General features: G+C 34.4%; 1 protein-coding gene across 1 annotated transcript; it reads left to right on the top strand.

Moving 5' to 3' along the window:
- The first annotated feature begins 5,596 nt into the window (after positions 1-5,596).
- LOC106475642 (heparan-sulfate 6-O-sulfotransferase 3-like) lies at positions 5,597-10,763 on the top strand. Its single transcript, XM_013936326.2, has 2 exons — positions 5,597-6,454; positions 7,057-10,763. Exons 1-2 carry the CDS (start codon positions 5,856-5,858, stop codon positions 7,643-7,645), a joined length of 1,188 nt encoding a protein of 395 aa, XP_013791780.1. The 5' UTR covers positions 5,597-5,855; the 3' UTR covers positions 7,646-10,763.
- The last annotated feature ends 3,631 nt before the right edge of the window (positions 10,764-14,394 follow it).

Here is a 14,394-nt window from a genome sequence, read left to right as displayed (position 1 = left end):
TAATGAAGATGGGAACATTGACAGGTAAATAGATTTGAACGAAGAAGTTTCGTAAAGAGCGTGAACGGTAGTGTGATGTAAAATTACTCATGCTAGAAATTTTCATAAAAGTGACCCGGCGCTAACTCGGTAACCGTTGGCCCGATTTTAACAAAACTTATTTTATTCTGTTTCTATTCTCATTTCTATTCAAAAACAAGATCTTGAAGAATATATTGTTTTTGTAATTTTACCCCTTTTAATGAAGATGGGAACATTGACAGGGAAATAATATAATAGCCAATGCTCGGCGAGAAGGTTTTCGTTTATAAAATTTTGTTGTTGTTCTCGACTTGATTTTTATTTTATTACCTCGTCTCCATAGTTACTATTTGCAAATAGTCAATAATGTTGTAGGTCCATTTTATTGTTGTTCTTTCTACGCGCCGTTATAACACATTTTCATCTCATCATTTAATTTCTGTTGTGCATATATTGTTGTATAGAAGATATTTTAAAGTGATTCATCAGGTGGAAAAACGTAGTTTTACAATAATGGATTGTACGAAAAGTGACCCGAAAAACGGCGCTAACTCGGTAACCAGTGGCCCGATTTTAACGAAACGTGTTTTATTCTGTTTCTATTCTCATTTCATTACAAATATGCCGCTATTGTGGGCCGTTTTTGCTGTATTTAATTACAGACAAGCACACAAACAAACAATCTCAGAGTTCTAGTAGTGTATAGATAGATGAATGAATACATATAGACAAGTTTTAAAAATCCATACCATTAAATATGTTTTCTTATTTGATAAATAAAATTGCAATATCAAGATATCTAATAATATGCAGGCAGATTTCTATTGTATTTTTTAGCATTTTGCCAAATCAGTTAACTGAATAAAACTTTGATGGTTAATTAAGTCTGGACCCAGAAAAGAATTGAAGTATATTTGCTTTTGTATGATTGACATGTGACTGATTAATAGCTCCAGGATTCTCTTAAACTCTGACATGTAACGTCTCTAAAATTCTCTTTGCGTGTAAGCAGTGCAAAATATACAACAGTCAACATTTTAATATCTGAAATTTTTAATTACAAAATCGACGCTTTGTTTTAGTACGACATATAAACCAATGCAGTACAGCAAAATCTTGTGTTTTAACGTTTGCAGTGTTTTAATCCAATACTTTACAATAACTGATCTCGTCTATAGTTTTAACAAGATGCTTGTACACGTTACACATAACAGTTAAAGGTAGTAAACTCAATAGGATCTCAGGCAAAATAAAATTACGAGTTTTAACCCTTTAACTTCATAAATTCATGATTAAATTCATGCATAATTTGGATAAGACATTGATTTAAATGCCAAGTACCAGATATAGATATAATCTCTAGGACCTTAATTTAAATTTAAATCTTTGGACGTTTACATCAAAATGTTATATTCCAAATATGGTAACTTTTGAAAACTAGGCATTCTTTTCGATTGAACATAAGGAATTTTTAATTTAGTATGTTTGTTACGCACCATATTAAAGAATAAATTAGAAAAGCTGCATACAAATTTAAAGGTTTGTCATGTTTGATCATAAAAGTTAACTGTTAAAATATTTTTACAAATTTTTCAAATGACATTTTTCAATTAAATTCCACATAACGATTTTTTATAACTAATAATTTATTTCTCCTAATCACTGTCAGTTTTATAGAGCCACGAATTCTTTACAGTAGATGTCTGTGACTAGTTGGTGATAAATTCTAACAATAAACGGAGAGCACACAATCCATTTGTTTTAAAATAATATATATTCAGAACAAGTCAAATGTATGTAAGACAATTCTTTACACTATAGAATATCACAGCCATATCTAAAAGTCTAAATAATTATCTTTCTTGTCAAAAATCCACACGGGTTGATTCAATTACTTTGGAATCCAATTGACAAGACGAATTATTTTTCTATACTCTGTTTCTTACTGTACAATCTGCAATAAATTCACTTACGTTACTCTGTGGGTAACCACAGTTGTATCTCGAGTTAGAAAGCCAGAATAATTGTGATAGTTAGGGGAAGATGTCTACTATTTGCATGTTATTTATCTATGTTCTTTGGTGCATTATTTAATTGAATAAAAATGATTTAGTGCATTATTGCCATTAGTATAAAAAAGTAAGGTTAAGTGTCATCGACAGCAAGAAAAAAGAAGGTTTGGGTAAGTTCTTTATTTCTTATTTTTCATGTTTCTTCTTTATTTGTTATTATAAAAATAATTAAAATGTAAAAATAAGGGTCTATTTAGGTTATTTAAAGTTATATTAGGTAAAATAAATAATAATAACAATAATATAAAAATGTTTCACGAGGCATGCATGCAAGTAGCTGGTAAGTAATGTAATTCGATAGGTAACGTGAGCTCCACGTTCTCCAAGCGATTTACAACATAAAATGGTGGGAATAGCAGTTACACACGGTTCAAAAGGCAATAAAACTATAAAATTTAATTATTAATAGATGTATATTGTTACAAGTTTAAAGCTACTTAGGATAAACGATTGTAGTTTCACGTTATAATTTGAAGTCATTCTAGAAAGAAAAAAGGGTAATTTAAATTTATTTCGATTTTTTGTGGTTACGAGGTCTGTCAAATTGACCAACCTTGCATAGAGTTTGCTTAGAAAAAATAACAGATAAAATATATAAAGTTTACTGAAAACAAACATTTGAAATACATTTAGGAGATTTTAGAAATTATACAAATCAAATCTGAGATATTTGAGATGAAGAAAAGTATTTTTAATCTTAACATGAAAATCACTTTGTGTACAGACTATTCAAAACAAATACTCGATGTATTCATGGAAAAATCTTTTTCTAGTTTATTTAAAATGCTTCACAAAAAATATGATTTTTTTTGTATATGAAAGTCTTATAATTTTATTCAAAGACTGCCAAATGTGAAGATATATATACTATATATAAAGTCTATATAAGAGTACAAGGAGGTCACATGGTCGGTCAAATCGACCAAGCCAACGTTGAGAGAGTTAAGGTAAAGAGAAAATTACCGAAGATTCGAGTAAGTTGGTGTTAACAGTACTACAACAATTGAACTACACACACAACCTACGACTCTTACCCAGTTATGCAATCAAACTTGTCATAACTATAACCTTTAAAATAATTACTTTTAACTCTCTTGTTATGAAAAGTAAATAATAATTTAATATTAGATCACGAAATGAACTAAATAATAATTCTTACACTAAACACTCTTGTACATCCTACAGTTACCTTAGATATTAGATGGTCAGAAAAGAATAAAGTTAGATTTTGCTTGTTTTATTGATTTCAGAAAAAAAAATTAGTTTGATAAATAGAGGAGTGTGTTTTTCTTATAGCAAACTCATATCAGGCTATCTGCTGTGTCCACTGAGCAAACCGCTGATTTTAGCGTTGTAAATCCGCAGACTTACCACTCTCCCATTGGGGGACAATAAAGTTAGGAGCTACATTCTGAAGTATTATACTAACCACCTTAAATAATGGAGAGTTCAATCTCATATGCTTCTAATAAAGTTGAGTAATTGCACTCATTTTGTATTCTTTTTTCTCCTCTTTTTGAGTACAAGGGTTTTAAAGGAAACTAGGCACCTAGTGTTAAATTCTGATTACCCCTCGTGTGAGACATAGTTACCAGTTTCTTATTAAAATAACACACGATCTTTGTTGAGAAAGACTATAGAGTTCTGAAGTTACAAGCGCTCAAATACGTAATTTCGTTCTATAGACCGCATTGTCTGACATTTTACGGTATGGGGTTTAACAGTCTACCCGCCTGCCTTTAATTGGGGCGCGCCATTTATACTAGTGACGTGTCTTATCAAAACCATCGATGAATTTTGTAAGTTACAAGTGTTGAAAACACAAGATTTTGTCTTCGTACTGCAATATTTTATATCTTACATAAATACCTTGAAATGTTTACAAAATCAACTAATGTGTGACTTATTCACCAGTGCCTTACAAAATAAAACATCAATTTGGTAATGAAAAAGAAACAAAAGATATGTGTATTTCAATATTAAACTTCACGTAAATAAGACTGAAGACAACTTTCGTCTCATTTCTAAAGAGTAGCTCACCCAAATGCCCTACATAGTTAAGATGACCCATTCCTTATCTGTACAGGAGTCCTAGTTTGTGCAGGCTTTAGTGCCCTATTTGTCTTCAGCAGTATTTCCGATCTCCCGAATTGAAATCACGAAGAAAGGTCGGAAATTTTGTTACGTGTTGTATCACCGAAGGTAAACAAGGGACTTCCTAAACAATGCTGAGTAATCAGGCGTAAATAATCTAATCTCACTTGGAAAATTTAACAGAATCCCCAGCTGGGGAATATTGTGGGTAAACAGAAGGCAGTGAAACTTTCCAAGCCTTTTTGAATGGTGTAAAAAATGATGAGTACTATTTTGGAATAAGAAACAGCAGTGGATTATAAACAACAATTTTGAAAATACTTTTTTCTATCGAGGAATTTTCATTTTGTAGCAGAAATAATGTCAAATAATGGATAATTAAAAAATGCACAATTATTGATTTTTTTTATTCACAATATTTTCTCGATTTTAATTACATGTAATTGACAAAAGGAGAAATGGATAATTCAATGGTAATAGTTAACAAAAACCTAATATTATAATCTACCTCGATCGTTTTTACTACTCTTTCTGAAAGAAAAAGAAAAAAAAAGTGTTCCAAGTTTTTTACATCATCCACAGCTCCCCCCACCCCCCCAGTGGCACAGCGGTATGTCTGCGGACTTACAACGCTAGAATCCGGGTTTCGATACCCGTGGTGGGCAGAGCACAGATAGCCCATTGTGTAGCTTTGTGCTTAATTACAAACAAACATCATCCACAATATTAACCAGCTGTTTTTTTTCTTGTTCGTTTGTATGTTCCATTCGCTAAGTGTCGTACTTTGAAAACATTATTCATTCACTCGGTTCGTGATTTCAACTTGAAACTGGAAATGATGTCACTCTCGTTATTAAGTTTTGTTCATATAAATAGGAAGCGTGTTCTTTGTATATACAGCTTGCTGGACTATAAAATACCACTCTTGTTGAAACATCTTTGGACAAGGTGAATGTATAATTAGAACGCCCTCTATCGGCTCACGTAACTAAACTTTAATTCATAGGTTTTGCATTCATATGAGGCATGTTTCTGGCTCAGTGATATCTAGTATTGTGAAGAGTGATGTTCTCTCATACCAGTTCAAGCAAACAAACACGCGCTTAAAAAAAAAACAACAAAAAAACACTCATGGCACAAAATGTTAGTAATTTGTATATATGGTCATACAAATTTTAGGAAGACATTTTATTTTTAAAAAAGACAGGCATAAGCATTTTTGAAGCTGTTTTGACTTTGAAACCTGACTTGTTTATTTCTCTAGACGACAACTTCCTGTAATTTCTGCGAACTTTGAGGAAGTGTAGGGTGTACACTTCCTGTCTTGAAGTTGAACATAATATATGTGTTTATGCTCTTTATATATCATGAGCGATTCTACGAAACTAGCAGATTGAGAATTGCAACAGACCATTTCAAGTGTTTCTAACTTAGGTTTTGCTGCTGTTTCTATCGCACATCGTCTATGCATCAGATCACGTTCCATTACTATCGGGACAACATATATTTCTTATTTCTTTTCGCTTGAAAATATTCAATTGTAGAATTGAATGCACATAACATTTTTTCTAATCCAGTTGTAAATTTTATGAAATTCTACAACAACTGTTATTTTAATTCTATCATCGCTAAACCTAAATTTAATGATTACTTCAAAGTTGTCTGAACATGAATTGGATGAAAAAGAAGTGGCTTTTTATCTTCAAATTTGTGTTAACATTTTCTGTGGTTACAACAATCGGTGGAATAATCTTCCTTGTTTTTCTTTGCCAAGAACAAAAAAACATGTCAAGTCTAAGTAATTACAAAGAACAACGTGACTTCTTGGAAACGATAGAAAAGTATCGTTTATTAATAGAAGAAAATATCAGAGATTCTGACTCGCTATTGGCTTTGCAAAAACCAAAGCATTTTTTTTCCAATTTCTCTAGTGTTCCAGTGACATCCACGATTGAGAACTTTACATATAAGACAGCTAGATTTGACATAAGAAAATCTGACGTTATTGTTTTTCTTCACATTCAGAAAACGTGCGGCTCAACTTTTGGTTGGCATCTTGTTCGGGACTTGGACTTAGAGAAGCCATGCCAATGTAGAGAAGAATATAAAATATGCAAATGTTATAGGCCAAATTCCTATACAAGATTCTGGCTTTTAAGCCGAAATTCCCTCGGTTGGAAATGTGGGATACATGCTGACTGGACAGAGATGACCAACTGTGTTGATCTGGCAATGAATAGGGCTGAAGGCAAAGTACGGAAGCGAAGGTAAATATATATTCTTTCTCCTTTAATATGTAATGTATATATATATTTATGTATGTGATCGTGAAATAATTAAATTACTTTGAACCGGTAATCGACATTATTCACATGTTTCAGCATAAGCTATTGGTATACTTTTAACGCATACTTGAAAGTTTTGTTTTTGCTCCCTCTATGTGTTTGGAGGTCCATACAACTAATTTTCGAGATTTGAGAGATAAGTTTCATGTATTTAGCTAGTAAAATAGCATACAGACACACACGCACATAAATGCACGCACACACACACACACACATATATATATATATGTATGTATATATATACATAGAAAGAGAATTGAAGGAACTGACTGTAGTAATGTTTGTTTGTTTGAAGTTAAGCACAAAGCTATGCAATGGGCTATCTGTGCTCTGCCCACCACGAGTATCGAAACAAGATTTCTAATGTTCTAAGTCCGCAGACATACCGCTGTGCAGCTGGGGGGGGGGGGCAATAATGTTAGTCTCACAAAAGTGTATACATAATAAAACATGTGGTTTGATAGCATTTTCATTCAGTTCAAACATTACGACTTCTAATGTGAACATTTTTATTGCTTTTTTAGGTACTTTTACGTCACTGTTTTACGGGATCCTGTGACACGATTTATCAGTGAATATAAGCACGTGCTGAGAGGAGCCACGTGGAAAGATTCCCGCCATTGGTGTGGAGGAAGGACAGCGACAGAAGAGGAACTACCGTCTTGTTTTAGCGGTGAAAACTGGCTCAATGTAACTCTCGAAGAATTCATGAAATGTCCCTCTAACATGGCTATCAACAGGCAGACTCGCATGTTGGCAGACTTGTCTCTAATTGGCTGTTACAACAAATCTGCTATGTCTGAGAAAGAACGAGATCTGATCATGCTTCAAAGTGCCAAAACGAACCTTGAAAGTATGAGCTATTTTGGTTTGTGTGAATACCAGAAATTTTCGCAGTATCTTTTTGAAAGAACTTTTGACCTATATTTTTTAATCTCTTTCGAACAATACAACACCACACGGGGGGAAAATTTTACTAGAGAAACCACGGAAGAAAATCTACAAAAAATTCGAAAACTGAATTATTTAGATGTCGAACTGTATAACTATGCTAAAAATTTGTTCATGAGCCGTTTTAAAAAACAAATGGATATTGACAGAGAAGAGGAGTAAAACAAACTGACCTACAGGAAATAAACAACGCTTTCAAGACCTTGAATACATAGACATGTTAACCAATGGAGTTTTTATCTATTTTCATGGTGTTAGTTTTAAATTAAAACTACATTTTGTGACATAAACCTGAAATATTTTTGACTTCTACTGAGCCAAAAAAGGGTAGAAACATCGCTATAAATATATATATTTTGAGCCATTGCGTCATTTATGTTATTACCTTATAATATATTGTAGGTTATAACCATTTCTGTAATATTTTCTCCGAAACAGAATTTAAACGTATTTTTTTTAACTAAACTTGCCTGGGCGTGGAATGGCCTAGTGGTTAACATACCAGGCTGCGATGGCGCTGAAAGTGCTCTGTCTTTTCAGTTGAGGGTATATTATAAAAGTGATAGTAAATTATGCTCGACCTTTCAGCCGTGGGGGCGTTATAATGTGACGGTTAATCCCACTATTCGTTGGTAAAAGAGTAGCCCAAGAGTTGGCGGTGGGTGGTGATGACTAGCTGACTTCCATCTTGTCTTTCACTGCTAAATTAGGGACGACTAGTGTAGATAGCCATCGTGTAGCTTTGCGCGAAATTCAAAGCAAACAAACAGAAAAGAAAGGTCTGATAAATCGCATCAGTCAGTAAAAGTATTATGATAAGCGATATCAGTCAGAGAGACTGTATGAAAATACGCCAGAAAAGGTTGCACAGCATTAATTACTACTGATCTACAATTTACCATGAAAACTACTTTCTCGAACAAAATAAGATACAAAAAATGTCTTGAAGTTGTGTGCATGTTACTTTTAAGTCTTATAGTCCAAATCTGATTGGGTGTTTATTGAATTTTAGTTGCTGCAAGACAAATTAATTCTCGTAAAGGGGAACTCAGATAAGAGAAAGGATTAAACAAAATACAAAGTATGCTTCTTTCAACCAGTTTTTGTTTGTTTTAATACGGAGTAGTATTCTATTTATCGTTCTGTTGTTTCAGCTCTGTGGCAGTTCGCTAACTGAAGATCATGAAGTCAAGAGTGGAAAATATTTAACCAACTAATTAATTGTAGTTTAAAATCAGGTTGATAATTTTAAAATCTATAGAGTATATTATGCTTTTGTTGTGTATCATTGGCGCAAAGCTACAAAATTGGTGTTATATGCGCTCTATTCATCGCGGGGAATCGAACCACAGATTTTAACGTGAAAAATCTTCACGTTTACCGCTGGCTCACCAGGGGACAAGAGTGTATTATTAAAATACTCTGAAAATGCCATAAATACGATCACTAGTATGAAGGTTAGAGGAGCAAATTACTATTGAGCCAAAGTGAAGAGGTGCGGAATGAGAAAGGAGTATTTATTGTTTCATACCAAATTCTTGATCACTATATTTTCCCTTATATCTCTTCTTATTTTTCTAAATGTTTGTGCTCAAATCCCAGGAATAATTTTCTCAGAGATAGACAAGGCAGCTGTTTCTATTTGTTTCTTGTAGTTATACTAATGAACACGAACATTATATTCAACTCCAAATATAATATTAGAGCCCCTCACTCCGGTGGCTTAGCGGTAAGTCAGAGGGCCTACAACGCTAAAATTCAAGGTTCGCTGCCCGCACTGGCCAGAGCACAGCTAGCCCATTGTGTAGCTTTGTGCTTTATAGCAAACAAACAGTCAAAGATTAGTTAGCACTTCTGGTATTTTCGAGATCACGTGGTACCAACATATCCGGGACACTGTTTCTGATTTCTTTTTTTCAATTAAAAATAAACTGTAGGTTACAGTAGTTTTGGGCCATCTGATTTTAGTATCTTTAAACTTCTATCGAGTGAACCCTTCTTCCAGTGGCTCAACAGTATGGCTGTGGACTAACAACGCTAGAAACCGGCTTTAGATACCCTTGGTGGGCAGAGCACAGATAGTCCACCGTGTAGCTTTGTGCTTAACTTCCAACAAACAACAAACAAACAAATAAACTATCGAGTGATTACTAGGATAGCATATTTTTGTAAAAAAAAAGGTTTGTATTACAGTTAAGAATTTATATTACTTTCAAATAATTGGTTTTTATTATATAACTATCCTGAGTATATATAAAAAAGAGAGCTCCAGGCCGATACAAACTAATTTACAAATTCCGTAACCACACCCATAAGGCGTGGTGTTTATGCTGTTCTCATCGGGTGTGTATATATATGAGTTGTTTTCCAAGCTTTTTACGTGATTGTCAAGCTCTTTGTCGAACTGTAACCTGTTTTTTGAGAATATGAATGATAAGGTTTCGGTTCAAAGGGTAACCGTTAATTTACATGCCTTGGATGGTGTTTATAATTAACACAGTGACTTAGAACGTAGTTTAATAGTATAGGTATGTATATATATCTTGGATAATTTTGTGAGAACTATTTTCTGCAGGAGGTCATTCCTAACAACATAGCTCATAATTTTTCTTATGAGCAAAACGATAATAATCAAGTGCTAACATGTGATTGAAATGTCACGTAAACATTTATACAAAATGTACTTACAGTATGCGAATGCTCTTCAGTTTTGATTTAAAACGATTTTCGAAACCACTTCGATTATTCTGGCAAAAGTTTAATAAACTTTACAGTATTTTCTTCAAAAAACGAGAAGTTTCTTCTTAATTACATTTTGGCCCCTAAGAACTTTTTGAAAAATGGATATTTGAAATGTTACATTTTATACTAATTATCGATGTAGACACTTCGATGCCTTTCAGTGGCACAGCGGTATGTCTACGGACTTATACTGCTAGAAACTGGGTTTCGATACCCGTGGTGGGCAGAGCACAGATAGCTCTTTGTGTAGCTTTGTGCTTATTAACAAACAACAAGACATTTTGATATAACTTTAGATATTTGTTTATGTACATTTACAAAGCTGAAAAAAGAAAGAAGTGGGAACTTATTTTTATTCTCACTAGTTGAAAACCACAGTGATCAAGGCTGATAAGAGTATTTATTGACTCCGAGAATTTAATTTCCTTATTATGTTTTTTCCAAATGCCTAGCAACATCTGTGATAATTCTATTTGTACTACTTATAATGAACTAAAGATTATTATTGAGAATTATTAATAAACTCTTAGTGTCTCTTTGTGAATGTTCAGGGTGTTTTGAAACTTGTTTTTCTGCACGTTACGTCAGGTTTGACAGATCAAAACTATGCTCAGAAACCCGTAATTATGTTATGTGCCGGTAAAGTTTTTAAGTAAACAATACGTGATAACCATATGTGGTAATATCCCTCAAATATCAACCCAACACTGTGAAAACCTAAGAATGGGAAAGATTAACGATTTTTTCCACCGTAACTTTTGCATCGTGCCAAAGATCCCTGACCTAATTTTTGTTTAGCAGCTGCAATACAAACGCTTAATTCGGCGTCTTTCTCGTGCATTTCAATTCCAAAAAGGAGAATTAAGTGGTACGTCTAGTAGACTTACATGTATAACCTGGATAAATATTCTTAGTATCATCTGCAGAGTTCAAATAGAACTTTATACTTATGTCCCAGTTTTTATTTTATTTTTTCAAATTTTATCTCTACCTTATATGTTAAGTGAGGAACATAATCTCGTGATTTTAGACAAATATTGGAAATTCAAACGACGTCAGGAAGTACAGGAAAAAATACTTTTATTTCAAAGCAGCAGGAATAAAAGTGTAGATTACGTGATATTATTTTGAAATTTTACACGCTCAATGAGTATGGAAATCCGAAGTAATAACAAAAATACCCCCTTTTGGCATCTTTGAACACCTGGACTAGTCGTGACAGCTTACTTATAAAACTAATTATTTTACACGAGTTTGTGCCTTTGGATAAATAAACATCGCTTACTGAATGCTAAGAATATAACACAACTCTATCACACCAACAATTTATGGATACATATAAGATATTTTCTAAATGTAGGATTATATATTTTTGCTTTATTCTTTTGTGACTTTAAAGGATATCGTGTCGATCTATCATATGATAAGTAATCAATTTATGAATACCAAGGAGGGTCATAATATGCAATAGCTAAAATATTCATCCAATTTGCGAACAAGAATGGTAATGTTTTACTATCATAAAGTATTAAGGGTAATTATCACCAATTCATCCAGTACTGGGATCACTCTCGAGTTTTTCTTCATTAAGATGTCACTAATGTAGTCAAAAAATGTTTGGCATAATTATTCAGAATATACATATGCAGTTGTATTAAGCATTACTAGCCATATACTATATATATGTTCCTTTGATTGGAGAAGGACCGAGCGTGGCCTAGTGTTAAGCGTACCCGGACTGTGAATCCTAGGGTTCATGATTCGCGGACCCTTATTGCAAAAATGCGCTCCATACTTTGTGGCTGTGTGTGCTCCCTAAGAGTAACAGTCAAATCCTACTATTCGATTAGAGTAGCCAAAGAGCTGGTGGTGGGTGGTATTGACTAGCTGCTTCCTCTTTTGTTTGTAACTTAAAAGCCCCCCTGTGAGACTACAACGCTGAACTTCGAGGTTCGATTCCCAGGGTAGAAAGAGCGCAGACAACCTAATGAAAAAAAAAATACAAGAATTACAAAGATTAGTTAAAAATAAGGAACGGTATAGCTTTGCGCATGCCCCCCCCCCAGTGGCACAGTGGTATGTTTGCGGACTTACAACGCTAGAATCCGGGTTTCGATACCCGTGGTGGGCAGAGCACAGATAGCCCATTGTGTAGCTTTGTGCGTAATTACAAACAAACAAAGCTTTGCACGAAAATATTGAAACAAATAATTTTACTGGAAGTTTGTGTAAGTTGTCCATAACATTCTAAGCCTTGTTTTCATGAATTACCACTCTGTAAGAAGGCTGGGATAAAAGTTATGAAGCAATTCTGCCATATAGAGGATTAAAAATATTACTTTACATGGCAAAAGCCTTAGCTATTGTCTCACACTAATAATTTAAAAAGTAATTCAGACTAGTTTGTTTGTTTTTGAATTTCGCGCAAAGCTACACGAGGGCTATCTGCGCTAGCCGTCCCTAATTTAGCAGTGTAAGACTAGAGGGTAGGCAGCTAGTCATCACCACTCATCGCCAACTCTTGGGCTAATCTTTTACCAACGAATAGTGGGATTGACCGTAACATTATAACGTCCCCACGGCTGAAAGGACGAGCATGTTTGGTGAGAGGGGGATTCGAACCCGCGCCTTCAGATTGCGAGTGGAGCGCCCTAACCACCTGGCTATGCCGGGCCAATTCAGATTAGAATCGGATATATTGAAAAGAAGTGTTTTCTTTATTGATCAATTATCTTTTTTTATTTTATTTGATAAATTTCTCAGGAAAAGTGTACATTTTGCTGACTGCTTAATTTACAATAATAAGGCGTAATTTACATATTTATAAATTATATTCATATATCAATACCCCAACGTACATTTGTGACTGTCGTATTTAAGCCTATAAATTCTGTAATTAAATATTTAGGCTATCTAAATTTATGCCTCCCAGTGGCACAGCGGTATGTCTGCGGACTAACAACGCTAGAATCCGGGTTTCGATACCCGTGGTGGGCAGAGCACAGATAGCCTATTGTGTAGCTTTGTGCTTAATTACAAACAAACAAACAAAATCTAAACTTATATGCTATAGTATGATAATATTTAACGCACAGATCAACCTCTCTAAATAAAAACTAAGATATAAAGTGCAACTCTACCATTTTTTTCTTTAAGTATTTTTTGGGTGTCATTGTTTGATTATTGGCAAGGGGTTTTCACATTGTTTTTACTGAGCCCCGCTTTGAAAATATTTCAGGCTGTAACGATCCTCTCCAAACACCAAACGTGATTATAAGTTACTGTAAATAAACTAAAATATTCGTTATTGCAATATTTTTATAATGTCGCGCCCCATTTTGAAATAGTCTTGCGAATCCCTTTTCAGTCGGACCCCCAGTTTGAGAAATGCTGCTTTAAGGCATATTTGCAGGCAGTAGGAGTAAGATAAAATGACATATTTTCTTAAGTATTCGTACACTAAATTCCATATGCCAATCACCTTATCTTTAGATCACCATCGAGAAAATGCTGACAAAATGTTATCAGTCACTAAGGATATCCTATATATCCCAATCAATCTTAACTTTTACTTACAATTCTACCTTTTTTTTCATTGTACACAAAGCTACACAATGGGCTATCTGTGCTCTACCCACCACGGGTATCGAAACCCGGTTTCTAGCGTTGTAAGTCCGCAGACATACCGCTGTGCCACTGGGGGGGGGGGAGGCACAATTCTACCTTTTGGCTGTGTGTCCTCAGACCGAAACACAGTTTGAAGTATTTTATGTTTTGGTATCTTTCATTTGTTGAATTTCGCGCAAAGCTACTCGAGGTCTGTTTGAGTGATAGCCAGAAAAAAAAAGGCTGCTAGTTAACACCACCCACCTCCCACTCTTGGGTACTCTTTTACTAATGAATATTGAAGTTGACCGTCACATTATCATGCAACCACACGCCGAATGTGCGGAGCGCGATTTTGCAGTAATGGTTTGTTTGAAGTTAAGCACAAAGCTACAAAATGAGCTATCTGTGCTATGCCCACCACGGGTATCGAAACCCGGTTTCTAGCGTTGTAAGTCCGCAGACATACCGCCGTGCCATTGGGGAGCTGCAGTAATGGACTCGAGCCATGGACCCGCGGTTCACAGTCCGAGTACGTTAATTACTAGGCCACACCCGTTCGA

The sequence above is a fragment of the Limulus polyphemus genome, unplaced genomic scaffold (assembly GCF_000517525.1).
Source record: "Limulus polyphemus unplaced genomic scaffold, Limulus_polyphemus-2.1.2 Scaffold148, whole genome shotgun sequence".
NCBI classification, from domain to species: Eukaryota; Metazoa; Arthropoda; class Merostomata; order Xiphosura; family Limulidae; genus Limulus; species Limulus polyphemus.
Note: the sequence above shows the minus strand (reverse complement) of the source record. Positions and strands in the feature narration are given on the sequence as shown.